This window comes from Epinephelus fuscoguttatus, linkage group LG23 (genome assembly GCF_011397635.1).
Source record: "Epinephelus fuscoguttatus linkage group LG23, E.fuscoguttatus.final_Chr_v1".
Lineage (NCBI taxonomy): Eukaryota > Metazoa > Chordata > Actinopteri > Perciformes > Serranidae > Epinephelus > Epinephelus fuscoguttatus.
Genome location: NC_064774.1, coordinates 23,588,869 through 23,615,746, shown reverse-complemented (window position 1 = coordinate 23,615,746; position 26,878 = coordinate 23,588,869). Strand labels below are relative to the sequence as shown.

General features: G+C 40.1%; 2 protein-coding genes across 9 annotated transcripts in view; both read left to right on the top strand.

The window, feature by feature from the left end:
• LOC125883547 (leucine-rich repeat LGI family member 2-like) overlaps positions 1-26,878 on the top strand; it is a 73,512-nt gene that overhangs the window by 34,898 nt on the left and 11,736 nt on the right. The window contains exons 2-7 of one of the 3 annotated variants that reach the window (XM_049567902.1): positions 9,616-11,584; positions 11,702-11,865; positions 11,948-12,171; positions 13,364-13,493; positions 14,775-14,875; positions 15,242-15,933. In XM_049567902.1, coding sequence (XP_049423859.1) covers positions 9,634-11,584; positions 11,702-11,865; positions 11,948-12,171; positions 13,364-13,493; positions 14,775-14,875; positions 15,242-15,467 — 2,796 coding nt within the window. In that variant the 5' untranslated portion in view covers positions 9,616-9,633 and the 3' untranslated portion in view covers positions 15,468-15,933. Of the gene's footprint in view, positions 1-9,615; positions 11,585-11,701; positions 11,866-11,947; positions 12,172-13,363; positions 13,494-14,774; positions 14,876-15,241; positions 15,934-25,001; positions 26,384-26,878 lie in introns of those variants that run through there. The other 2 variants (XM_049567903.1, XM_049567904.1) reach the window with 2 other exon arrangements.
• The window catches only part of LOC125883548 (uncharacterized), a 47,428-nt gene that overhangs the window by 8,814 nt on the left and 11,736 nt on the right, over positions 1-26,878 (top strand). The window contains exons 1-3 of one of the 6 annotated variants that reach the window (XM_049567910.1): positions 20,012-20,264; positions 20,874-22,779; positions 22,914-23,077. The exons of 1 other annotated variant lie outside the window; for it this stretch is intronic. In XM_049567910.1, the coding sequence (XP_049423867.1) occupies positions 20,892-22,779; positions 22,914-23,077 (2,052 nt within the window). In that variant the 5' untranslated portion in view covers positions 20,012-20,264; positions 20,874-20,891. Of the gene's footprint in view, positions 1-71; positions 236-20,011; positions 20,265-20,873; positions 22,780-22,913; positions 23,078-26,878 lie in introns of those variants that run through there. 4 more of the 6 variants (XM_049567911.1, XM_049567914.1, XM_049567913.1 and 1 more) reach the window with 4 other exon arrangements.

Sequence of the window (26,878 nt, the reverse complement as noted above, 5' to 3'; positions counted from 1 at the left end):
AAATATTTAACTTTATTTTGTTCAGTATATGATAGTGTTTACTGATTTAATCTACAACATATGTTGTGCAGATGTTAACAGGAGGGCAAGATTAGCTGATTTTGGCATAAGCAGACGGTTACCCATGGGACAAACAACTCTACGCACAGGCTGTGCAGGAACAAAATGCTGGATGGCCAAGGAGACTTTAGAAGGAAGACCTGACACACCATACAAGTGGAGCACTGACATACAGGTTAGTTTTCTGCTACACAGATTTTCTTGATGGTTTGGTGAAAAATCATTCAGTAATTCAACTTCTATGCTACTTTTCAGGTGGCAGGGATGCTGGTTTATTATATCCTCTCTGGAGGACACCATCCTTTTGGTGACATACCCTTTGAATGTGAGTACAACATTCATAAAGGGAACTACACTTTAGACCATGTGCAAGATGTGGTGGCAAAGGATCTCATCGAGTGGATGATCAATAAAGAACCAAATAGCAGACCCAAGGTGGAAGAATGCTTGAGTCACCCCTTCTTCTGGACCAATGACAGGTAGAGATACTTTTATTATGACCAATTCATTCAGATTAATGAACCTGTTTTGCTTTTCTTTATGCGGATGTTCAAGTTTTGTAGTTAACATGGGGTTAACAAGACTTGTGTTTAAAGCCAAGATACTGTAGCGCCTCTGTGAGGTTGTGCTTAGAGGCACAGAGGTGCTTTCAGCTATAAAGTAACATCAGCATGCTGCACTCACAATGGCAATGCTAATATGCTGATGCTAAGCAGGTATAATGTTTACTATGGTCACCATCACCAAAACAAACGTAAAGCCATCATCAGCATTGATGATGGCTTTACGCTGAAACGCGTTCCGCTTTCTGTCCACAATTAAAATACAAAAGAAGATGGATCAGTGAGTGCCGTTGTTTTGTTTGATTAGTCTTTATCGCAACTGTAACACCTGACATTATCTTGAGACTTTGAGTTGTGCGCACTGTTTCTAAGTACCATTTCCCAACATATTTCCATGGCGTCTCGACATCGCAATTGTTTTATCAGTATGATATCACAAAAGGGTTTATCTTGTTTATATTTTGTCAAATGTGCAACTGTGGGGAACATAAATTAGGCATCACATGGAGGCACCAATTATGTCGGGAACAACAATATTAGGCCTCACCAAGGGGACACCATTAATGTTGTAAGTTGGCTATCGGAAATAATTAATAATTATTATGATAGTAATTAATAATTATGTTAAATAAAATGACTTAAAGCTGCAGCAGGTAGAAAGCCTGAAAACGATTGATTTTTGAGTCTCATTTGAGTTAAGTTTCATTCGTCTCCGCCCTGAGCCCCTCCCTCGCGGCCCCACACATACTCCCGAGCCTCGGCTCTCCCTCACCGCGCAGCAGCCCGACCCGCACATACCCCCGAGGCTCGGCTCCCACGGCCGACCCTTGTGCCCTCCAGCTGGGCCCAGCCCCACCTCACCCTTCCCCTCCCCCCGGGGCTCCGGGGAACCGAGTTCTGTCTTCCTTTTTTTGGGTTGTTTAGCTGTGTAGACAGTTGTAGCCAATGCTGGAATAGCTATTTTACTTGGTGCACTGTTCGCCATGCACATCGGCACGATACTGATTCTTCAGAGGCTGAACACAGAGCCATGGTGAGGTACAGAAACCTATTGTTTGTCACAGACCACTTGATTTACATTATGCTTAGAGGATATAAAATTTTTACTCAATTATACCAAAACAACGTTGCCTACTGGAGCTATAATTAACATTAAATCACCTCGTGGGACAACATTCCCGTATGGGGAAAAATGATAGCCAATTGAAAATATCACTCCCATAAAACACGCTAAACTATTAATTTGGAATTTTGATTAATAATTAAATAATAACCATAACCCAACTAACAATACAACCTGTGTGTGTGTGTGTGTGTGTGTGTGTGTGTGTGTGTGTGTGTGTCACAGAGACACACAGAAAGAGAGAGAGAGAGACAGAAAGAGAGACACCGAGACAAAGGTGGGTGTGGTGATCAAAGGGCCGTTTGGCCTACAACACAAAATGGCTGACAACAGAGAGATGGCTTTATCAAAGATTGGGGGAGGTGTTTCTCTGACCATGTGGTCAGGACAAAGACAAAGGAAAAGAAGCGGGAACTTTGAGATGCCTCTCTGAGTGTAGCTCTGTTGAAAGCCTATTTGTTAATGAGTCTCTGTGAATGTGATTTGTGTTGCAAACGGTCTGGATTAGTGCAGAGATTGTTTAGTTGTGTGCAAGAATCTGTTTGTGAACAGCATTAATCCCCCTGAGGGTAAAGTCAATTTTTTCACTCCTTTTGTCTAGTTTAGCAAACTAAACATTTAGCTTTGGTGAAGCCAACTAATGACCTAACTGCAAACAATCACAATAATTACAGGGTGGCAGTAGATCAGTCCATAGGGACTTGGGTTAGGAACCTGAGGGTCGTCTGTTCAAGTGCCTATCTGGACCAAATATGGAGCTTGAACTGGTGGCTGGAGAGGTGCCAGTTCACCTCTTGGGCGCTGCCGACCACCAGACCCTTCAACCGCTCGGGGCGCCTGACCAAGGCAGCCCCCTCACTCTGACATCTCTCCACTTTGTGCATGTATAGGTCCTGTTTGTGCATGTCTGTGTCTTTCGCACCTGTGTGTTAACATGTGTGTTAATGACAAAAAGAGTGAAAACTGACTTTCCCCTCAGGGGGATTAATAAAGTATATTAAAAAATAACTCAATAGCCCCTTTTCCACCAGCATTTCCAGGAACTTTTATTACCCGGAATTTGTTTACCTGGGTAAAATAATTCCCGGTAATCTGTGTGGTTTGCTCTGCAAGTTCCGGAAAATGTATTCAAATTAGCGTGATGACGTAGATGATTTGACGTGTGCCCTGTATTTGGCTCCGCCAGCTCGGTGGTATGCACTGGTAAAGAATTTGGGCTGTTTGTCTCAGTCAGCAGCTAAGTTTAAAAGTATTTTAAGATAAGTTTCAAACTAAGTTAGTCAACATACAGACAGCTGTCATGTGAGCTTTTTAGTAACAATTCGCTATCAGCAGAGCTAGCATGCTGTCCTTGTGTAAGACAAAACGTTAGTGTCGGTGGATGAGAGACTGTGGACGGAGCATATTGAATATTGCTGTCTGCATGTCTACATGTTCATGCCTGCTGAACACATGTCTTGATAAGGTATTGGCTGCTTACCCACTAAAGTTTAACGTCACCTACAGTAATGAGTCTAGCTGCAGTAAACTCGAGTCATTTTCGAGTTATCTTCACTTTGTTTCCAAAGCAGCCGCTCGGCTGTTCATCGGTTACCGTGTGGCATCGGCGTGTGTGTGTGTGTATGTGGAGGAGATTAGAACCGGCACAAAAGAACCGATACCGTTAGCGCTTATCAATACTACGGTCTCTGATAATTTAGCCCCGGAGCTAATTTAGCACCAGGTGTTGGCACCCATCCTTAATCAAAACACAAACGAAGTGAAGCTTGTAGAAATGAAATAAAGCCTGCAGGGGCTGCCCATACCAGGAAATGTGGAACGCTGCAAGTGTGTGTTCCACCGATCAGTGTTCTTCAGCAAACAGCCCCACCTCTCAAGAATTCTGGGTAATCTGAAAAGTCCTACACCCTTACTAGGTACTTTTTCCAGGGTAAATTTGGGGTTGAGGGAAAGTTTTTACCCGGGTAATTTCGGTGGAAACGCACAGAAGTTTTTCAAAATTCCGGGTAATTGATAGAAGTTCCTGCAATGGAAAAGGGGCTAATGACAGCATTAAATCACATACAACAAGTTAAACAGTCTTGCTTAGCCTGTAAAGCTGTGATAAGCTATGCCCAGTTGTTACGTTACCGATCCTTGAACGGATGGAAGTAAGAGTCGCTTTATGGTGTGCTGCTTTGTTAGCTGGCAGAGGAAGGCGGGAAAGAGCTGTGGTTCCAGCTGCAGTCTTTAGCCCTATTCGGACGGGATTAGTTTTACATAGGTACGTGGGGTAAAGTAATAATTACCAGAGATTTTAGTCCCATCCGAATGTGCCATGTCAGTAATCATTACCACACGATGTCAGTAAAGATTACCGCGACTTTTATCTTCTGTAAAAGGGTCACGGACAATTACCTTCACACCCCGTGCGAATAGACCAGCAGTAAATATGTGTGTTAGGGCTGTCAAAAAAAATCGAAGTTAGAAATATATTTGAATATATATATTTTTTTATAGGTTCGAACCTAAATTTGATAATTCAAATGTCATTAATAATTAATTAATACTATCAATAACGTTGTATATCATGGCGAATCCCGTTCGGGCAGAGATGGCTCGCGCACAAGCCGGGCCAAAGAGGGATGCAGCGATGGAGGGAGAGGCGCCGACGGAGGAGCCCGCTGCGCCAACACCACCCACTGCGCTGTCTGCAATATGTGACCATGTTCGGGGAGACATACAGGGAGAATGTTGCACCTGCTGCCTCCCTGCCTACCCTTTTTGAAGAAGAGATGAAACGTTACCAGAATGAGACACCACTACGAGCCGACCACGATCCACTCTTGTGGTGGAAAACTATGCACTGAATTATCCAAACATTGCTCAGATAGTGAGGCAGAAGTTGATCATACCTGGCACTTCAGTGAGGTCAGAACAGATGTTTTCATCCGAGTGTAAAGTGACATTACTCCACATGCCCATGTAAAACTAATCCCATCCTTTTGTTGTGTCCTTTGTTCCAAACTCAGATGAAGCTGGAGAAAGAGAGTCTGTGAGCAATTGCCCTCCCTTTAGTGGTTTGGGGCAATGGTCTCTGAGTTGGTCAGAGGTGGTGTGTCCTGCTCGGCATGTCACGAGCAAGAGAGCATCTGGGCTTTTCCAGGCCCAGCAGAGAAGAGATGTAAGAGAAAGACTGTCTGAAGGGAGCAGACCTTCTACAGATGCTTGTGACATCACAGAGTCACATGTCACTGTAGCAGTCCTGTCCAATCAAGTTTTGAGACTTGTGTCTCACTGAGGTGTGAGGTGACCTCCTGTAGAGATGAGTGTCAAATAGCTGTCTTTGTTTTAAGAACAAAGAGCATGCAGAGAGGAAAAGCTTTCACATGTCCAGTTTAGATTTTAACAAATGACAAATCATCTGTGGTCCTGTGAATCCCAACACACCTAAAATGTATATTTCATTTTTCAGGAAAGTTGAATACTTGATAAAGATTGGAAACAGGAAGGAGGCTGAAAACTGTCGAAATGCTGACCGGGAATTGATCTCTTCACTGGAAAAATGTGCTGAGGATAGATCCTTCCAACAGTGGAGAGATAAGGTGACTGCAACATAACAACTTTATTCTTCATTTGGAACCTAACTAGTTTGTATTCCTGAGGTCCACTTCATTATCTGTAATCATAACTAAGGGTTGGCATTACAGTTTCCACCAGAGTTGCTCCAGAAGATGGATGGCAAGAAGAAGTCCTATCCTGCAAACACACTGGGATTACTGCGCTTCATACGAAACCTCCATGAGCACTAGTAAGTCAGTTTTGCAGTTGAAACATTTCATTCCCCTGAGCTCCACAAACAAAATCCCATTCATCTTCACTGTATTGGACTGAAGGCAGATAAAAGTCAGAAAATATGCTCTGAAGACTGAGCCTGACAAGTTGTAGTTGTTGGTGTTGTTTCCCCACTGATACCTTGGTGTGAGTTTAATCCCCCTCACTTCACTTTAACACTGACCTATTTTACACCCACATTGGTTTTTGCCAATGTCTGATCCTTTACTGTTTTAAAATGATTTTGGTTTTTTTGCCCTTATGATGATTCTGGATTAAATGTCCAGCTTTTTACCTCCTTTGATACCAAAAGAGATACATTAGATTCCTGGTCAGTTTACTGCTAGTTGTTTTATTATTATAAAATAGATTAGCAGTAGAGGATACATACAAAAATCGAAACAGAACGCATCAGTCACAATGTCTACTGTAAGACAGCACACAGTGTAATCATGGGATCATGGTGCCATTCACAAATTAGATGTCTGTCAAATATTTGTAAGCTGGGTGTTCATTATTACTTTATGTTAAAATATTCCTTTTTGTTTGCAGTGAGGAAGATGCAGCCCAAGTTGATGTGATGAAGATGTTTCCTGATCTCTTTGGATGTGTTTACAAGTTTGCCAAGACCCGAGGATGGAATTCAGAGACACCCTTAAAGCAACTGTTTCAAAGAGAAGACATCACCACCAGCTTCACAAAGCTGTCCATAAGTCCTGAGGAGCATCTGGCTGTCCCAGTTCAAGAGTCTCAACCCAGTGACTTGAAGTTGAGTTGAAATCAAAAAAGTGCCATGGGTCTTTTTCACACCTGACATTATCAGACTCATAAAAGAAAATGCACAGTTGTAACAAATAACATCAACAAAGGCTACCCTCTGTTGAAGTGTCCCAGTAAGCCATGACAATTTGACCAACACCAGGACCCTGAAACTGAAGCAGCTGAATGGAACTCAGCCATCATTCACTGTATTATTTACACCTGTGCTTTTTCTTCTGTGACGCGTCAAAATGTCTTCTGTGAAATAAGCCTGTAAGGTTTTGCATATCTATTGTACATAGTAACTATTTTCCAAAGGTTATAAGATACTGTGCAGTCGTTTAGTTTTAAGGGACTTTCTTTTTACTTTTGACTTATTTTGAGGAATTGTTCTTGACCATTAATATTATTATTATTATTATTATTATTATTATTATTATTATTATTATTGTTATTATTATTATAATGTTGACTTTTATAATGTTGACTTTTTTTGTTTAGATTTTACTGCTGATATCTTTTACCACTGTAGTTATTTTAACATTTTACAGTTTAATGTTCTTTTATTCCTGCATATTACCGTGATATTGCTACATTATATGGGGGTGGAAGAAAAGGAAATTTAATGAATTACAGAATCATATTTTATGTTGATTTCTTTCACAAATAACTGCTGGGACAGATAGTGTTTTGTGTCATTTTAGTTTCTTGTGCTGTTCTTGACTGTCCCATTGGCCTTGTCCCATTACCTGCTGTCATGGCCTCTTAGAAGTACCACTGTTTCAGAAAGATTGTAAAAGGAACAACAAATGTTGAATTACAAGCTTAAAAATGTGTGTAAAACAAGGGCTGCAATTCCACTCCCTGTTTATCAAACAAATCTGAACACATCGTTGCACTGACTTCAATTAAAGAAGCAAAATGGTGATGGAATATACTAACTTTTGTATGTTTTTTTCTTTGTTTATATTTAATGTTAATCTCAAAATATACTGTAAATCTTAATAAATGTGTAAAGGTATGATTGTAACAAGTGTTTTATCATTCATTGATCATTATGATATAGTGGGGAATTTCTTTATTGCACCAATCAATATGTTTATGTTGATGTATCCAAGTATGTTAATTTGAAAGGGGTCAAACATAATGACGAACCCACAGTAAATTCAAATGACTGCAGTCCCTCTCAGTTCTAATGAGCATTCAAGCGTCTTTCAGCTTTTTGTTTTGTTTTTTATTTTGTTTTGCATCAGTTTCCACTCTCATCAACTCTGCCTGTTGAGCTATTTTCAGTGAAAAAGCTCCACAAAGCCACCATACACAGCTTGTCCAGCATTTATAGATACACTCAATGTGACATCACTGTGCTCACTGTTGTACAGAGCTCATTTGCCACAATGCAAATCAACTGCAAAGAAATTGCATAAATCAACAGGTCTATGGTCAGGCAGGGTGTGTTTGTGGCAATCAAGATGGCACCTTTCTCCACTGATGTTTCACTGAGTTGACCACCTCTCAAAGGCACAATGTTGTTCAGCTTCACTCCCTCTGAAATCAACCCCAGTCCTACATTACCACCATAATATACACAGTGCTACTTTTTACACTGTCATCAGATGTGCATGTCTTTATTACAGAGTTACATGCTCCAGTATAAAACAGCTGATACCCTGCCAAGTTCAGCAGACTTCATATTCACATTGTATGTGCTGAGTTTGGCTGTGTTGGTTTGACGGATGGTTTTATCAGAATGTCACATTCACAGCAGAATTATACAACTGTGGACGCTGAACCATGGTTTCAGAATTTATCTTTACAGTTATGTACGTTTATATCAGTCTATCAAATAGCAGATTACTATTTTGAAAAAGCTTATTGTTCTTTTTAGAATAGTGGCTGTATAACCAAATTGTTAAAACGCAAACCCTAACTAAAATCATTTTTAGTCTCCTTAAATGATAGGCCTGCGCATGATAACAGCTGTAGTCACTCAGATGAGCATATCAACATTGGTGTCAACCCACATCCTCTCATGTTTGGACTTTGGAGACTGGACAGTCGGACAACAATGTTTAGAGAGACTTTAGTAAGAGAACCAACGAGAATCAAAAGTGAAAGGGTATGTGGCCCTGTTGTTTGCTGTGGAAACACGTCCCTCCCAGCAAATCTTGTCCAACCTGTAGCTGTATTTGGGAGGAGCAAGAGAGAGAGCAGCACAGTCAGACTCAGAGACAAAGAGTGTTAGAAATACAGGAAAAGCACAGCATGTTAAGTTTTCATTCACACTGCAGTGGACACCTCATGTCAACAATGTAAGTTAATTCTTGAACATGTAAACCTTAAAATCACCTAAAAACTGTATTTTAAAATAATCTGTGTGCTTGCCTAAGAGAGACACATTCATGTAGCCCTATTCTTATTCATAATCCATTCCTATAGTTATGTGTTTGTTTAGCAGCACAACATTTCATCCTTGTTGGTGAAGATTCTCAGTCATCCAGGTCATGGTAATCTGAAGTGCTATATCATAGGCAACTGGACTTGCTTCTTGAAGACATTTCCCCTTTCAACCAAGAGTTCTGAACTGAAGAAGCCTCTTGGTTGAGAGGGGAAACGTCTTCAAGAAACTCAAGCAAGTCCAGTTGCCTACAATGTTTCATCCATGTACCTACTAAGATCAAAAATTATTAATGGACATTTCATAGCTGTGTTCATTCAAAGATAAATTCTGGTTTCCCGAATGAGGAAGTTCAAAGTCTAAACCAGTCAAAGAGGTCAAGGTGTGGCACTCTTGCTGTCTTTTCTAAAAACAGTACATCATAGGTATGCAGTAGCATATCTGAAATTAAGAACCAGTGTACGCTTGACTGTATTTGTGTCCATGTTAAATTACCACTCAGCCTGTTGCAAATCTGAGTAAATACGGTAAATAGCCGTAGAGGAGTTTTTAACTTGTCAAAGTAATTCTTTAACATACAAGTCGGTACTTTGCTGAGGGGTTTTTGAATTGCAGTTTTAGTGATAAATGTCACCTTTGTATTTTATGTAGCCACATGAATATTTTGTGATTTAGTTGCCCTCAGATTTAAATTATGTAGAATCTGTACCCACATTAATACAGAGGCAGGAATCGGAATTTTGTGGAATGGAGCCTCTCAAAACACTTAAAAATTACACTTGAACATGAAATAAACTTAATGAACCCTTAATTGTAGTGAGAGCTTTTGGCTGCTTGTCAAAAGTTTAAAATGGCAGCAGCTGTAACAGTAACTTCATAATTTTCTTTTTTTTTTACAGTTTCTCTGAGGCAACCAAATGAACGTCTTTCAAATTCCACCTGCCCATTATGCAGAATTCCAAGTCCCAGTCCCCCCAAAAGTAACACATCCCATAATACAATGTATTATTAACAACAACCCCAAGAGGCTCAAAAAATTACTTAAGAACAACAACATTAATGGATTTTACCCATGCAGAGAGTGGAGTGACTATATCACCCCACTGATTGCTGCTGTTGTATGTCACAACGAAGATATATTTACTTTCCTTTTGCGTCAAGGTGCGGACCCAAACAAGGCTTCCGAAAAGGACTTCACACCTTTGCATTATGTCTCACTATCCAAAGCACCACTCCTTTTTGTGGAGAAACTGCTTGAAGCAAAAGCTGATGCAGATGGATCGAATCTGAATGGACCCTATCCATTTGGATTCTCAACAAATGCATGGGATCCATGGGATTTATTGGAACAAGATACACAGCTATTTACGCCACTGGAAACTGCTATCATCAATGACAGGGATGATATTGTGAAAGTGCTCATATCTGCTGGTGCATCGATAAAATTGTTGCCTGTCGCTGACCCTGAACGGAATATTCACAATGAAAAAATATCTCCGATAGTTCATAACCTTGCATCGAATGGAGATCAATTTTGCTCCAAGATCAGATATTTTTTGGATATGGTCATTGCAGTGCGACGGGGACCACCTGAAGTAGTATTTGAAACTTTTCACAGTCACATGCTGCTGGAAGATCCTCAGACCCATCTGACCATGATTGAAATACTTTTTAATCTAACTGGGCCAGATGAAGAAAAATACTGCCAGGGATGTGTTAAATGGCTGAAGGACACTGGAAATCTGAACTTCTACATTGCAGGTGCAGTCAGTCGTTTTCCAAACATTGACCAGGATCATGTATGTAGGGCAATTGTCAGTTTATATGCAGTATTCTGCACAATGGAAGACATACCAAATGAGCAGGCTTTGGCTATAATCCCCCATCTACTGAAACAGCTTGGCTCAAAAAAGAGACGAGATACATGTCAACTTGCTCTGCAAACACTATATGTGATAACACAGAAGACAAAAGACACAAATGGCTGGGATCCCAACTTTGTTGAGAAGTTATGCCAAACAGTTGCTCCTTTTATAAAGGACCAGCACTCCTCTGACACCAGAGTCTTCACATACGGCGTATTTGCAAACTTACTTTCAGTTAAACATGCAGCCAAGATCTTTACATCAGTGGGGATAACTTCAGTACCTGAGGACATACTGACAACTGCAGACATGAAAATGAACGACAAGCTGAAAGAAGTGTTCAGACGACTGAATGATCATTTCAGCCAGCCAAAATGTGAAGACTCTGAAGCATCACCTGGATCCAAGAGAAAGACGGAAAAGTCAGAAAAGCAAGAAAAACCAATCAATGAAGTTTACACTGCCACAACTGATCAAACAGCAACTGCTGTCAAGGGGCCAACCATGTCATCCATAAAACACAAATGGGAAGAAATCAGCAAGAGGTGGAGAGGACAACTGGAAAAACTTCTGAGCACTGATGACAGTAGAGTCACCAGAGTTGGCAGCATGAGTTATGTGAACGATGCAGAGCTCTGCATAGCGAAGGGAAGTGATGGCACTGAAGTTTTCTTTGGGCTGAGAGATGACGGCACTGAAGTTGCTATTAAGAAAATGACTAAATGCAACTATCAGGAGCTGAAGAATGAAGAAGGATTCCTGCGACTTCCAGAGCTGGATCATCCATCTATTGTACGATACATTGATTTTGCAGAGGATGAGAACTTTGGATATCTTGGTCTTCAACTGTGTGAATACACCCTGGAAGAATACATAAAAAAAAAATATGATTGGCTGCTGAAGAAGAGTCTTGTGTATCAGGTCCTTGACAGTTTAAAGGTGCTTCATTGTCAAAGTCCTCCAATTCTCCACCGGGACCTCAAACCACAGAATGTTTTGATCGGTAAGACGAGTTCAAAATACACTGAAATGATGGACTCCACTGTCTGAAATTCAGGAAAGATCATTATTATTGTACTTAATTTGTTTGTTGAGTTTATCCCCCTGATTTGTTTTACAGACGTTAACGGGAGGGCAAGATTAGCTGATTTTGGCATCAGCAGACGTTTAGCCAAAGGCCAAACAACTTATCGCACAGGCAGTGCAGGAACAAGATGCTGGATGGCCAAGGAAACTTTGGCAGACGATGGTGACATACCTTACAAGTCGAACACTGATATACAGGTCAGTTTTTCTGCTACACAAACTTCATTAATGGCTTTGTGAAAAATACTTTCCTAACTGGTAAAGTGTTTTTATTTTTAAGGTGGCAGGGATGCTCACTTATTATATCCTCTCTGGAGGACACCATCCTTTTGGTGACAAATCTCATGAATGCGAGAACAACATTGATGAGGGGAAGTACAGTTTGGACCATGTTCAAGATGTGGTAGCAAAAGATCTCGTTGAGGGGATGATCCATGAAGAACCAAAGAACAGACCTAAAGTGGAAGAATGCTTGAGTCATCCCTTCTTCTGGACCTCTGAAAGGTGAGAAAGAAATGGAAATTGATCGTCAGTCATTTGGTAGTTCTGCAACTTTGGTCCAGAGTGAAATACTGTATTTCTACATTTACTGGATAGAGTGGAACCAAATTTGGTACAAACATTCATGGTTCCTAGGTGATGCACCTTCATGATTGGTGATCCACTGACATTATATCCAGCCCACTAAACCCAGAAAATAGTTGACAATTTTGATTAAGGATGAAATGTGTTCATGCCTTTTCTCAATAGCCACACTTAAAGGCAGGCTGCTATGATAGCCTCATCCTGGCTGCATCCAATTGATTTCACAATCTCCAACAGTTCCATGTCTTTTGCACGTCTTTGTGGTCTCTATGCAATAAAGTGTGCAAACTGGGAAAATGCACACTTACAGTCTTATTTCAAAGGCATTCATGGTGATTCACTGAGTTGTACATACAAGAAGTAATGGAAGTAAAGTAGTGATGTGAGGACTGAAACAAGACTGAGAGTCTAACAGGATATGAGCGATTCTGTGAAGCCGTTCTTAAAGGCACACAGGTACTGTCACTAAATAGTATCATGAGCATGCTGTGGTTGCAATGGCAATGCTAACATGCTGATGCTAAGCAGGTGTAATGTTTACCATGCCCACCATCACCATAATCTGAAAGGTTTCCTTAATGTGTCATAATAAGAAGATAATGAGTTGGGGAACATTGGGAGCAAAGAACCATGGGAGAGTGCAGCAATGTCAGCTTTGGTATCGTACACAGTGTACATCAGTCTAACACCTGCCTTCAGAGTCTAGAGAGGTGGGGGTATTGCACCAAGCAGAGTTACTCAGTTTGCCAGGTAACCTCTAAAATATTATGCAACAACTTCTCTGGACATTTCTTAATAAACCGCAATAATCAATACTTAGACTAATTTTGGGTTCAGCAATTGTGAAATAAAAAAAATTGCCCTTCATGGCCCAAAATTGTGTGTGGTTTCTAAAGTTAACAACACAAAAGTGGCAAAAAAATATATAAGTAAATGACTGTGTGAATTACCAGCAAGCCACTGCAACTTGTTGTTAAACTTCTAGTTTGATTCCATGTAGTTTACTACTCCCCAACACTGGAAATGATTTACCTAAAGTCAAGTGACAAAAGGGTTTACCTTGTTTATGTTTTGTCAAATGTGCACCCAAAATGTATATTTTATTTTTCAGGAAAGTTGAATACTTGAGAAAGGTTGGAGACAGGAAGGAGGTTGAAAACTGTCGAAATGCTGACCAGGAACTGATCTCTTCACTGGAAAAATGTGCTGAGGATGGATCCTTCAAAAAGTGGAAAGATCAGGTGGCTGCAACATAACAACTTCATTCTTCACTTCATTTGGAACCCAATAATAATAATAATAATAATAATAATAATGATAAAACATTGGATTTGTATAGCACTTTAGGGGTTGGCATCAGCAGACCTGAGAGTGCAGGAGGGAGTTTGCTGGTGGAGGAGCTCAGACAGGTAGGGGAGGGCCAGGTTGTGGAGAGCTTTGAAGGTGATGATGATGAGGTGTTTGAAGTGGATATGCTGGGGGATGGGGAGCCAATGGAGGTTATGAAGAACGGGGGTGATGTGGTCATGGGTATAGGAGTGTGTGAGAAGACAAGCAGCTGAGTTCTGGATACACTGAAGTTTCTTGAGTGTTTTGGCTGACAAACCGAGGGGGAAGCTATTGCAGTAGTCTAGTCTGGAAGTGAGGAATGCGTGGATGAGGGTCTGTGCAGCTAAGGAGAGGGATGGACGCAGGTGGGCGATGTTCCTGAGATGGAAGAAGGCTGTTTTGGTGATGTGTTTGATGTGTTGGTCAAAAGAGAGGGTTTGATTGAAGATGACACCAAGGTTAGGGACATGGGAGGAGGAGAGCACAGTGGAGCCATCGATGAAGAGGGAAAAGTTATGGGTGGATTTGATGACAGATTTGGGGCCGATGATGATGACTTCTGATTTGTCACAGTTTGAGGAAGTTGGTTTGAAGCCAGGATTTTATTTCAGTGATGTCATCGGCAAAGCAGTGAAACTGAAGTCCATGATGACGGATTATTTGACCGAGGGGGAGAATGTACAGGATGAAAAGTAAGGGGCCAAGAACTGAACCTTGGGGAACACCTTGGCAGAGGGCAGCAGTGGGGATTTGCAAATGTTAATGCTGATGAACTAGTATCTGTCGGAGAGGTAGGAATTGAGCCAGGAGAGAGCAGTGCCGGTGATGTTAAGAGTGGTTTCAAGGCCGGAGAGAAGGATGGAATGGTTGATGTGTTGAATGCTGCACTCAGGTCAAGTAGAATGAGTATGCTGAGTTTGCCGCCATCAGAGAAAAAGAGAGGGTCGTTTGTGACTTTGAGGAAACCGGACTGCAATGATTCATAGAGGTTATTGACAGAGAGGTGGGCTTTGAGTTGTGAAGCAACAGCACATTCCAGAAGTTTTGATAGAAAAGGGAGGTTGGAGATGGGTCTGTAATTGTTCGGGATGTCAGGATTGAGTCCAGGCTAACTGGTAAACAAAACCGAACTAGTTTGTATTCCTGAGGTTCACTTCATTATCTGTAATTATAACTAATGGTTGACATTACAGTTTCCATCAGAGTTGGTCCAGAAATTGGATGGCAAGAAGAAGGCCTACCCTGAAAACACATTGGGATTACTGCGCTTCATACGAAACCTCCATGAGCACTAGTAAGTCAGTTTTGCAGTTGTAACTTTTCATTGCCCTGAGCTCCACAAACAAAATCCCATTCATCTTCACTGTATTGAGCTGAAGGCAGAAATCGCAAAAGTGTGAGAATATGCTCTGAAGACTGAGCTTTTGTCATTTTGACAAGTTGTAGTTGTTGGTGTTGTTGCCCCACTGTTTCACTGATACCTTGGTGTGAGTTTAATCATGATTCTGAATTAAATGTCCAGCTTTTTACCTCCTTTGATACCAAAAGAGATCAATTAGATTAGATCATGGATGTCATTCACAAATTAGATGACTATCAAATATTTGTAAGCTGGGTGTTCATTATTACTTTATGTTAAAATATTCCTTTTTGTTTGCAGTGAGGAAGATGCAGCCCAAGTTGATGTGATGAAGATGTTTCCTGATCTCTTTGGATGTGTTTACAAGTTTGCCAAGACCCGAGGGTGGAATTCAGAGACACCCTTAAAGCAAATGTTTCAAAGAGAAGACATCACCACCAGCTTCACAAAGCTGTCCATAAGTCCTGAGGAACATCTGGCTGTCCCAGTTCAAGAGTCTCTCCCCAGTGACTTGAAGTTAAGTTGAAATCCAAAAAGATAAAGGACTTCAAATGACTTTAGAGTCTTATTAACAGTCAAAGCTTTGTATTAACAACAAGCAGTTCTGATGTCATATTTTCCTTTTTGACAGTTACAGTGTATCGCCCATATGTCAAGGTTTTAGCAGCACAGGGCAACAAGACTGCACAAAAAAAAAACAAGTGCCATGGGTCTTTTTCACACCTGACATTATCAGACTCATAAAAGGAAAAGCACAGTTGTAACACATAACATTAACAAAGGCTACCCTCTGTTGAAGTGTCCCAGTAAGCCATGCCAACATGTGACCAACACCAGGACCCGGAAACTGAAGCAGCTGAATGGAACTCAGCCATCATTCACTGTATTATTTACACCTGTGCTTTTTCTTCTGTGACGTGTCAAAATGTCTTCTGTGAAATAAGCCTGTAAGGTTTTGCATATCTATTGTACATAGTAACTATTTTCCAAAGGTTATAAGATACTGTGCAGTCGTTTAGTCTTAAGGGACTTTCTTTTTACTTTTGACTTATTTTGAGGATTTGTTCTTGACCATTAATATCATTATTATCAATATTATTATGTTTGACTTTTTTTGTTTAGATTTTACTGCTGATATATTTTACCACTATAGTTATGTTTAAAATTTTACGTTTTTATGTTCTTTTATTCTTGCAGATTTCCATGATATTGCTACATTATATGGGGGTGGAAGAAAAGGAAATTTAATGAATTACAGAATCATATTCTATGTTGATTTCTTTCACAAATAACTGCAGGGACAGATGGTGTTTTGTGTCATTTTAGTTTCTTGAGATGTTCTTGACTGTCCCATTGGCCTTGTTTCATTGCCTTTCTGTCATGGCCTCTTAGAAGTGCCATTGTTTCAGAAAGATTGTAAAAGGAACAATGTTGAATGACAAGCTAAAAGATGTGTGTAAAACAAGGGCTGCAATTCCACTCCCTGTTTATCAAACAAATCTGAACAGATCTTTGCACTGACTTCAATTAAAGATGCAAAATGGTCATGGACTATACTAGCTTGACAACATGCAGATTCTTGTGTATGATTTTGCTTTAAGCATACTGAATGTTACTCTCAAAGTATACTGTAAATCTAATCATAAGTATCAAAATAAAATGTGTAAAGGTATGATTGTAACAAGTGTTTTATCATTCATTGATCATTATGATATAGTGGGGAATTTCTTTACTGCACCAATCAATATGTTTATGTTGATGTGTCCAAGTATGTTAATGTGAAAGGGGTCACACATAATGACGAACCCACAGTAAATTCCAATGACTGCAGTCCCTCTCAGCTCATTTAAGTGTCTTTCAGCTTTTTGTTTTGGTCTTATGGGCAGCAACTTTACTGTATTGGTTCAGTTTTGTTGCTCTCATCAACAAAAAAAAAGCATAAATCAACAGGTCTACGGTCAGGCAGGGTGTGTTTGTGGCGATCAAGATGGCACCTTCCTCCACTGATGTTTCACTGAGTTGACCACCTCTCAAAGGCACAATGTTGTTCAGCTTCACTCCCTCTGAAATCAACCCCAGTCCTACATTACCACCATAATATACACAGTGCTACTTTATACACTATCATCAGATGTGCATGTCTTTATTACAGAGTTACATGCTCCAGTATAAAACAGCTGATACCCTGCCAAGTTCAGCAGACTTCATATTCACATTGTATGTGCTGAGTCTGGCTGTGTTGGTTTGACTAACAGTTTTATCAGAATGTCACATCCGCCATCATAAACTAATATAGATTAAAGCTTCAGCAATAAGGAGGAGTATGGTGTGTAACTGAGACACCATATTCCCTCAGGAAATTTTGAGCATCAGCCACTTAATTTCCAGCATTCTGGTGAGGTTTTTTGCACCAATTTATGCTGGAAATGTCTTTATTTATGTGATGTAGGAGCCAAGTAAGTCATTTCACTCAGCAGACATTGGTTGTATTTACTATGTATATACACTGGGTGGTGCTGTTTTGGTATTTTGAGCTTAGTGTACAAAGGTAGGAAGGACGTTGTTGCTGTCAGGTGTTTTGACTCTGGGGGGGAAATGGTTTTTGACCGCTGTGGCACGGACCAATGTTGAATATGCTGAAAGTTGTGTGTTCGGTTTGGATGAAAGATAAAGAAACTGACATTTACTCATCCTATGTTTGCTGGCATGAATACATTCAATGGTTGTTCTGTAACCGGAGCCTGCAGCTCGTTTTCTGAGCACAATACACCAAGGAAGCCGTGGCATCAACCAAGGCAAGCATGTCAACCAGGTCAGGCCTGTTGACACATCTCAGTAGCTGCAAGTAATAGACTTAGCTCCTACATGTAAAGCAAAGCATTCAGGCAATGCAATTCAAAATATAAGATAGGGTATAGAATATAATACAGTAAGGCTCTCAGGCATTCTGTCTCCTGCAGATCAACTTTTCTTATTTAATGTTATCTCTGCTGAGTCAACACATGAAGGCTTAGTTTACTTTTCCAACCTACTTTGTGTCTTTCGTTTGGGAACAACCTCTTTAGATATGCAAGTGGCACTTATTCACATCAGTGATTAATTAATCCATTTTAATTAATTAAAAAAACCTGGACTTGAATAGCTCACAGGTGTTTCAGCAAGATTTCTGTTCATGTTAAAAACTTTGTGTACATTCAAAACATATCTCACATATCCCCACAACTGTATACTTGTACTTGAGACGTAAACCCTGTCCCACTACATTTACCTAACAGCATGTTACTGGCTATGTTGCAGATTCAGATTATAACTCAAAAATGTAACAATTAAAACACAATCATGATTATTTAATAAACTTTCCAGCAGTTATATAAGACTTAAAAGCTCCACCTTGAACAGACTTTATGGTCAGGTTAAATCGAACTCAGGTTCGCTTTGCCCCTGAGTGCGTTCGTTTGGGCAGGTGTGAACACAGCAATCGCACCATGTGCACCAAAACAACCGGACTGAGACCTTCTTGAAGAGGTGGTCTCGGTCCAGTTACAAACAAACTCTGGTGCGGTTTGAGAATGTGCTCCAACCTTGATCTGAACCAACTGCAGTCACATGACACATTGTTTGGGTTAAACATGAGCATGTTACAGTCCTGGAGGATTATTAATGTGCGCCTCCTCCTGTACTGCCTTAATATGCACATTCAGCACATCCAATGCATCACAACATTGTTTTCTAGTTGGAGCCGCGCCTCATTTTCAAACTGTATGGTTTGACTAAAATGAACAATGACAGCAATATAGTCCACGATGAGCAGCGCTAAAATCAACCTGCGTGGTTGTCCCTCCATTGTGACAACACAAAGTGTCACATTTATCTTGCAAGTGTACTCTTCTTCAGTTTTTTTTTTTTACTTCCCAAGTGGAAATTCTGACCAATCAAGAGCAGCTTTCAAGGCATTTGATGTAGTTCGCTTGTAAATACTGCCGTGAGAAAACGAAGCAACTCTAGGCAATTATGCAACTTTGTCACAAAATGAATCTCTGATCTGGACAAAAGCAAGTGAACTCTAGGTCTGAAAGCACCCTAAGTAAATTAAAACACACTGTGATAATAAAACCTCTCCTTTAACTTTTGCTGTGTGCTATTAAGAGTTTTACTTGAGAAGAAAGTTTTGAGTAGGCCTACTTCTGAGTGCTAATAGCCTACCAACATTCTCAGTTAGAGAAAGGGGGGGAAATAAAGCAAGGCACTTTGCTTGGGGTCCCAGGCCCCCATAAACACTAAATCCGTCCCTGGTGGTAAGGATAATTAAGGCACAGCAAAAAGCAGCTGATGAAAGGAGAACGATGCGTCCCCGTATTAGTAAAGAATCCCATTTAAAGTCTGACAAAAACAATTAAAACAAAGAAGTCACTTTTCACAGCTGAAAGTTTGACTGTTAATTCAGAGACTGAGGAGCTGTCTGGAGAGGCTTCACTGTGTTTGTCTGCCTCTCTCATACGCTGCGCGACCGGGCACTGTTCTGATCGATTGATCAGTGATCAGGGAGGTCCAGAAATGTTTTGGCAAAAACGTTTTCTTCCCCTGACCGAATAATGCATTTGCTTCACTTGTTCCATTGCTCAGGCGCCTGTGAACCGTGTGTCACATTATTGCTGTGGTGATATAGTATCCTCTTGAGACTCTCTGAAAGGCACACAGTCCAGTTTGAGACTCTGTCAGGACCAGGGAAGGTTTAAGCCGCTGTGCGCTGCTCTTCATCTGAGGTGGAATACCAAAACCTACTGAAAACACTTCTGATCAGATATGATACAGGATCATCCCGTATTGAATACTGAATCAGTACAGCCTACATGACGCAGTCTGTCCGGTATTTTCATGTACAGAACAGTTAGACTGAGAACAATCTGAACCAGTTTGTTCACATATTGGTTGGAACAATTCTGTCCTCCCAAGATACATGCAAACCAGCTGAAGGCACTGAGATGAACATATCAACATTGGTATCAGCTTAGATCTTTTCGCATTTGGAATTTGGTGACTGGATCATCAGTCAGCAATGTTCAGAGAAACTTCTGGAAGAAAATCAGCCTGGAAAAAATAGAAGTGCAGGAGCATGTCCTGCAGTTGTTTCCTGCTGAAGCCCAACCCATTTCCCCTCACAAGCATGTTGAAACCGTCTAAACGCCCAGGGGAGGAGCAGGAAACAGAGACAGAGGCAGAGTCGGAGACAAAGAGTGTCAGACAGAAATACAGGAAAAAAGCACAGCACGTGAAGTTTTGGTAGATATAATTCACTCTGCAGCGGACACCCCACGTCGACATTGTAAGTGTCTTACAATCCTTTAACATTTACCTTAACATTGTATTTTAAAATAATCTGCTGTGCACATTCAAGTTCTGGTTTCCAGCCTGAACGATGAAGTTCAAAGTCTAAAGCAGGAAGCAGGGAAGTGAGACAGAGAGAGAAAGAGCTGTGAAAGAATGAAGCAGAAAGAAAGCCTCCCTAACTGAAGATACGCTCAGCTTCATTTGTGTCCCAGTGAAATCACTACTTAACCTGTTACTTTCCTCAGCAAAAACAGCAAAAGGAGAGTTTTCAAGTTGTAGAATGAAATTATTTTGCAATAATGTCAGCAGTTGGCTGAGGGCTTTTTGTTTCACAGCCTTGGTGGTGAATGTCACCTTTGTACTGTATGTAGCCATGTGGATAGTTTGTGATTTAGTTGCTCTCAGGCTTGTATTATCCACCATCTGTACCCACCCAGAAACAGTGATGGTAATTAGGATTTTGTGAAATGGAGTACTGAAGTACTGAAAAATTACACTTGAAAATGAAATAAATATATGAACCTGTAATTCTTTTTGCTGCTTGTCATAAGTTTAAAATGGCACCAAATGCAACAGTAACGTTATAAATTTGTCTTTTTCATAGTTCCTCTGAAGCAACCAAATGGACATCCTTCAAATTTCATCTGCCCCTTATCCAGGAATCCAAATTGCAGTCCCCCCAATAGAAACACATCCCATAATACAGTGTATTATTAACAACAACCTCAAGAACCTAAAAAGAATACTGAAGGACCGAAACATTAATGACGTTTACCCATGCAGAGAGTTGAGTGACTACATAACCCCACTGATTGCTGCTGTTGTGAATCACAACAGAGATATTTTTACTTTCCTTTTGCAACAAGGTGCAGACCCAAACAAGGCTTCCAAAAAGGACTTAACACCTTTGCATTATGTCTCACTATCCAAAGCACCACTCCTTTTTGTGGAGAAACTGCTTGAAGCAAAAGCTAATCCAAATGGATCAAATCCCATACAGCTATTCACACCACTGCAAACTGCTGCCATCAGTGACCGGGATGATGTCATGAAAGTGCTCATATCTGCTGGTGCACCGATACAATTTGTGCCTTTTATTGATCCCGAACATAATATTGACGATGAAAAAGTATTTCAGATAGCTCATAACCTTAGATTGCAAGGAGATTTCTTGAATATGGAAATTGCTGTGCAACAGAAATCCATTGAAGAAGTGTTCAAAACTTTTCACAGTCACATGCTGCTGGAGCATCCTCAGACCCATCTGACCATGATTGAAATACTTTTTAATGTAACTCGGCCAGATGCAGAAAAATACCGCCAGGGATGTGTTAAATGGCTGAAGGACACTGGAAACCTGAACTCCTACATTGCAGGTGCAGTCAGTCGTTTCCCAAACATTCCCCAGGATTGTGTAGGTCGCACAATTTCCAGTTTACATGCAGTTTTCTGCACAGTGGAAGACATACCAAATGAGCAGGCTTTGGCTATAATCCCCCATCTACTGAAACAGCTTGGCTCAAAAAAGAGACGAGATACATGTCAACTTGCTCTGCAAACACTATATGTGTTAACACAGAAGACAAAAGACACAAATGGCTGGGATCCCAACTTTGTTGATAAGTTATGCCAAACAGTTGCTCCTTTTATAAAGGACCAGCACACTGTCATCAGAGTCTTCACATGCGGCATATTTGCAAACTTACTGTCAGTTAAACATGCAGCCAACATCTTTACATCAGTGGGGATAACTTCAGTGCCTGAGGACATACTGATATCTGCAGACATGAAAATGAATGACAAGCTGAAAGAGGTGCTCAGACGACTGAAAGATCATTTCAGCAAACCAAACTCAGAATGTGAAGACTCTAAAGCATCACCTGGACCCAAGAGAAAGCAAGAAAAACCAATCGATGAAGTTTCCAATTCCACAACAGATCTTACAGCAACTCCTATTATGGAGTCAACTTCAAATGTGCAGCCATTCCACATCAGCACCACCATGTCATCAATAAAACACAAATGGGAAGAAATCAGCAAGAGAGAAGGAAGGTGGAGAGAACAATTAGAAAAGCTTCTGAGCACTGATGACAGTAAAGTCACCAGAGTTGGGAGCATGATTTATGTGAATGATGCAGAGTTCCGCATAGCGAAGGGAAGTGATGGCACTGAAGTTTTCTTGGGGCTGAGAGATGACGGCACTGAAGTTGCTATTAAGAGAATGTCCAAATGCAACTATCAGGAGCTGAAGAATGAGGAAGGATTCCTGCGACTTCCAGAGCTGGATCATCCATCTATTGTACGATACATTGACTTTGCAGAGGATGAGAACTTTGGATATCTTGGTCTTCAGCTGTGTGAATACACCCTGGAAGAATACATTAAAAAAAATGATAGTGGTCTACTGATGAAAAAACTTGTTAAAAAGGTTCTAAAGAGTTTAAAGGTGCTTCATTGTCAAAGTCCTCCAATTCTCCACCGGGATCTCAAACCACAGAATGTTTTGATCGGTAAGACAAGTTCAAAATACACTGAAATGATGGAATTTAACTGCAAACAATTCAAAGTAAACAAAGTATTTCAATTTACTTTGTTCAATATATGATACTGTTTGCAGAATCACTCTACATTATTTGTCCTGCAGATGTTAAAGGAAGGGCAAGATTAGCTGATTTTGGCATAAGCAGACGGTTACCCATGGGACAAACAACTTACTACACAGGCAGTGCAGGAACAAAATGCTGGATGGCCAAGGAGACTTTAGAAGGAAGACCTGACACACCATACAAGTGGAGCACTGACATACAGGTTAGTTTTTCTGCTAAAAGAATTTTCTTGATGGTTTGGTGAAAAATCATTCACTAAATAAACTTCTATGTAACTTTTCAGGTGGCAGGGATGCTGGTTTATTATATCCTCTCTGGAGGACACCATCCTTTTGGTGACAACTTTAAATGTGAGTGCAACATTCATGAAGGGAACTACACTTTAGACCATGTGCGAGATGTGGTGGCAAAGGATCTCATCGAGTGGATGATCAATAAAGAACCAAATAGCAGACCTAAGGTGGAAGAATGCTTGAGTCATCCCTTCTTCTGGACCAATGACAGGTAGAGATACTTTTATTATGACCAATTCATTCAGATTAATGAAACTGTTTTGCTTTTCTTTATGCGTATGTTCAAGTTTTGTAGCTAACGTGGGGTTAACAAGACTTTGTGTTTAAAGCCAAGATACTGTAGTGCCTCTGTGAGGTTGTGCTTAGAGGCACAGAGGTACTTCAGCTAAATAGTATCATCAGCATGCTACACACACAATGGCAATGCTAATATGCTGATGCTAAGCAGGTTTAATGTTTACCATGGTCACCATCACCATAATCTGAAAGTTTTTTTTTAATGTGTCATATTAAGAAGATAATGAGCTGGGGAACATAGGACCCTGGGAGCAAAGAACCATGGGAGAGTGCAGCAGTGTCAGCTTTAGTTTTGTAAACAGTGTACATCAGTCTGACACCTGCCTTCAGAGTCTAGAGAGGTGGGGGTATTGCACCAAGCAGAGTTACTCAGTTTGCCAGGTAATCTGTAAAATAGCATGCAACAACTTGTCTGGACATTTGTTAATAAACCACAATAATCAGTACTTAGATTAATTTTGGGTTCAGTTTCAGTAGAGAAGCAATTGCAAAATAAAAAATTGCTTTCCCCTCATGGCCCAAAATTTTTTGTGGTTTCTAAAGTTAACTACACAAAAGTGACAAATAAATAAGTAAATAACTTTGTGAATCAATATACAAATATTAATTACCAGCAAGCTACTGCAACTTGTTGTTAAACTACTAGTTTAGTTACATGTAGTTGATGACTCCCCAACACTGGAAATGATTTACCGAAAGTCAAGGTCTTTTTCTTCAGTTGCTGTTATTTCCCAACATATTTCCATGGCATCTCAATACCACAATTTTTTATCAGCATGATATGACAAAAGGCTTTACCTTGTTTATGTTTTGTCAAACATGCACTCAAAATGTATATTTTATTTTTCAGGAAAGTTGAATACTTGAGAAAGATTGGAAACAGGAAGGAGGTTGAAAACTGTCGAAATGCTGACCAGGAACTGATCTCTTCACTGGAAAAATGTGCTGAGGATGGATCCTTCAAACAGTGGAAAGATAAGGTGACTGCAACATAACAACTTCATTCTTCATGTGGAACCTAACTAGTTTGTATTCCTGAGGTCCACTTCATTATCTGTGATCATAACTAAGGTTTGGTATTACAGTTTCCCCAACTGTTGGTCCAGAAGATGGATGGCAAGAAGAAACCCTATCCTGCAAACACACTGGGATTACTGCGCTTCATACGAAACCTCCATGAGCACTAGTAAGTCAGTTTTGCAGTTGTAACATTTCATTCCCCTGAGCTCCACAAACAAAATCCCATTCACCTTCATTGTATTGGGCTGAAGGCAGATAAAAGTCAGAAAATATGCTCTGAAGACTGAGCCTGACAAGTTGTAGTTGCTGGTGTTGTTGCCCCACTGTTCACTGATACCTTGGTGTGAGTTTAATCATGATTCTGAATTAAATGTCCAGCTTTTTATCTCCTTTGATACCAAAAGAGATCAATTAGATTAGATCATGGATGTCATTCACAAATTAGTTGACTATCAAATATTTGTAAGCTGGGTGTTCATTATTACTTTATGTTAAAATATTCCTTTTTGTTTGCAGTGAGGAAGATGCAGCCCAAGTTGATGTGATGAAGATGTTTCCTGATCTCTTTGGATGTGTTTACAAGTTTGCCAAGACCCGAGGATGGAATTCAGAGACACCCTTAAAGCAACTGTTTCAAAGAGAAGACATCACCACCAGCTTCACAAAGCTATCCATAAGTCCTGAGGAACATCTGGCTGTCCCAGTTCAAGAGTCTCTTCCCAGTGACTTGAAGTTAAGTTGAAATCAAAAAAGATCAAGGACTTCAAAATGACTTTAGAGTCTTATTAACAGTCAAAGCTTTGTATTAACAACAAGCAGTTCTGATGTCATATTTTCCTGTTTGACAGTTACAGTGTATCGCCCATATGTCAAGGTTTTAGCAGCACAGGACAACAAGACTGCACAAAAAAAAACAAGTGCCATGGGCCTTTTTCACACCTGACATTATCAGTCTCATAAAAGGAAAAGCACAGTTGTAACAAATAACATTAACAAAGGCTGCCCTCTATTGAAGTGTCCCAGTAAGCCATGACAATGTGACCAACACCAGGACCCGGAAACTGAAGCAGCTGAATGGAACTCAGCCATCATTCACTGTATTATTTACACCTGTGCTTTTTCTTCTGTGACGTGTCAAAATGTCTTCTGTGAAATAAGCCTGTAAGGTTTTGCATATCTATTGTACATAGTAACTATTTTCCAAAGGTTAAAAGATACTGTGCAGTCGTTTAGTTTTAAGGGACTTTCTTTTTACTTTTGACTTATTTTGAGGAATTGTTCTTGACCATTAATATCATTATTATCAATATTATTATGTTTGACTTTTTTTGTTTAGATTTTACTGCTGATATATTTTACCACTGTAGTTATGTTTAACATTTTACAGTTTAATGTTCTTTTATTCTTGCAGATTTCCATGATATTGCTACATTATATTGGGGTGGAAGAAAAGGAAATTTAATGAATTACAGAATCATATTCTATGTTGATTTCTTTCACAAATAACTGCAGGGACAGATGGTGTTTTGTGTCATTTTAGTTTCTTGAGATGTTCTTGACTGTCCCATTTGCCTTGTTTCATTGTCTTTCTGTCATGGCCTCTTAGAAGTGCCATTGTTTCAGAAAGATTGTAAAAGGAACAATGTTGAATTACAAGCTAAAAGATGTGTGTAAAACAAGGGCTGCAATTCCACTCCCTGTTTATCAAACAAATCTGAACAGATTTTTGCACTGACTTCAATTAAAGATGCAAAATGGTCATGGACTATACTAGCTTGACAACATGCAGATTCTTGTGTATGATTTTGCTTTAAGCATACTGAATGTTACTCTCAAAGTATACTGTAAATCTAATCATAAGTATCAAAATAAAATGTGTAAAGGTATGATTGTAACAAGTGTTTTATCATTCATTGATCATTATGATATAGTGGGGAATTTCTTTACTGCACCAATCAATATGTTTATGTTGATGTGTCCAAGCATGTTAATGTGAAAGGGGTCACACATAATGACGAACCCACAGTAAATTCCAATGACTGCAGTCCCTCTCAGCTCATTTAAGTGTCTTTCAGCTTTTTGTTTTGGTCTTATGGGCAGCAACTTTACTGTATTGGTTCAATTTTGCTGCTCTCATCAACTCTGCCTGTTGATGAGAGCTATTTTCAGTGAAAAAGTTCTACAAAGTCACCGTACACTCACTGCTTACCCAGCATTGCAAATGAGTATTGTGATGAAAAAAAAAAGCATAAATCAACAGGTCTACGGTCAGGCAGGGTGTGTTTGTGGCGATCAAGATGGCACCTTCCTCCACTGATGTTTCACTGAGTTGACCACCTCTCAACGGCACAATGTTGTTCAGCTTCACTCCCTCTGAAATCAACCCCAGTCCT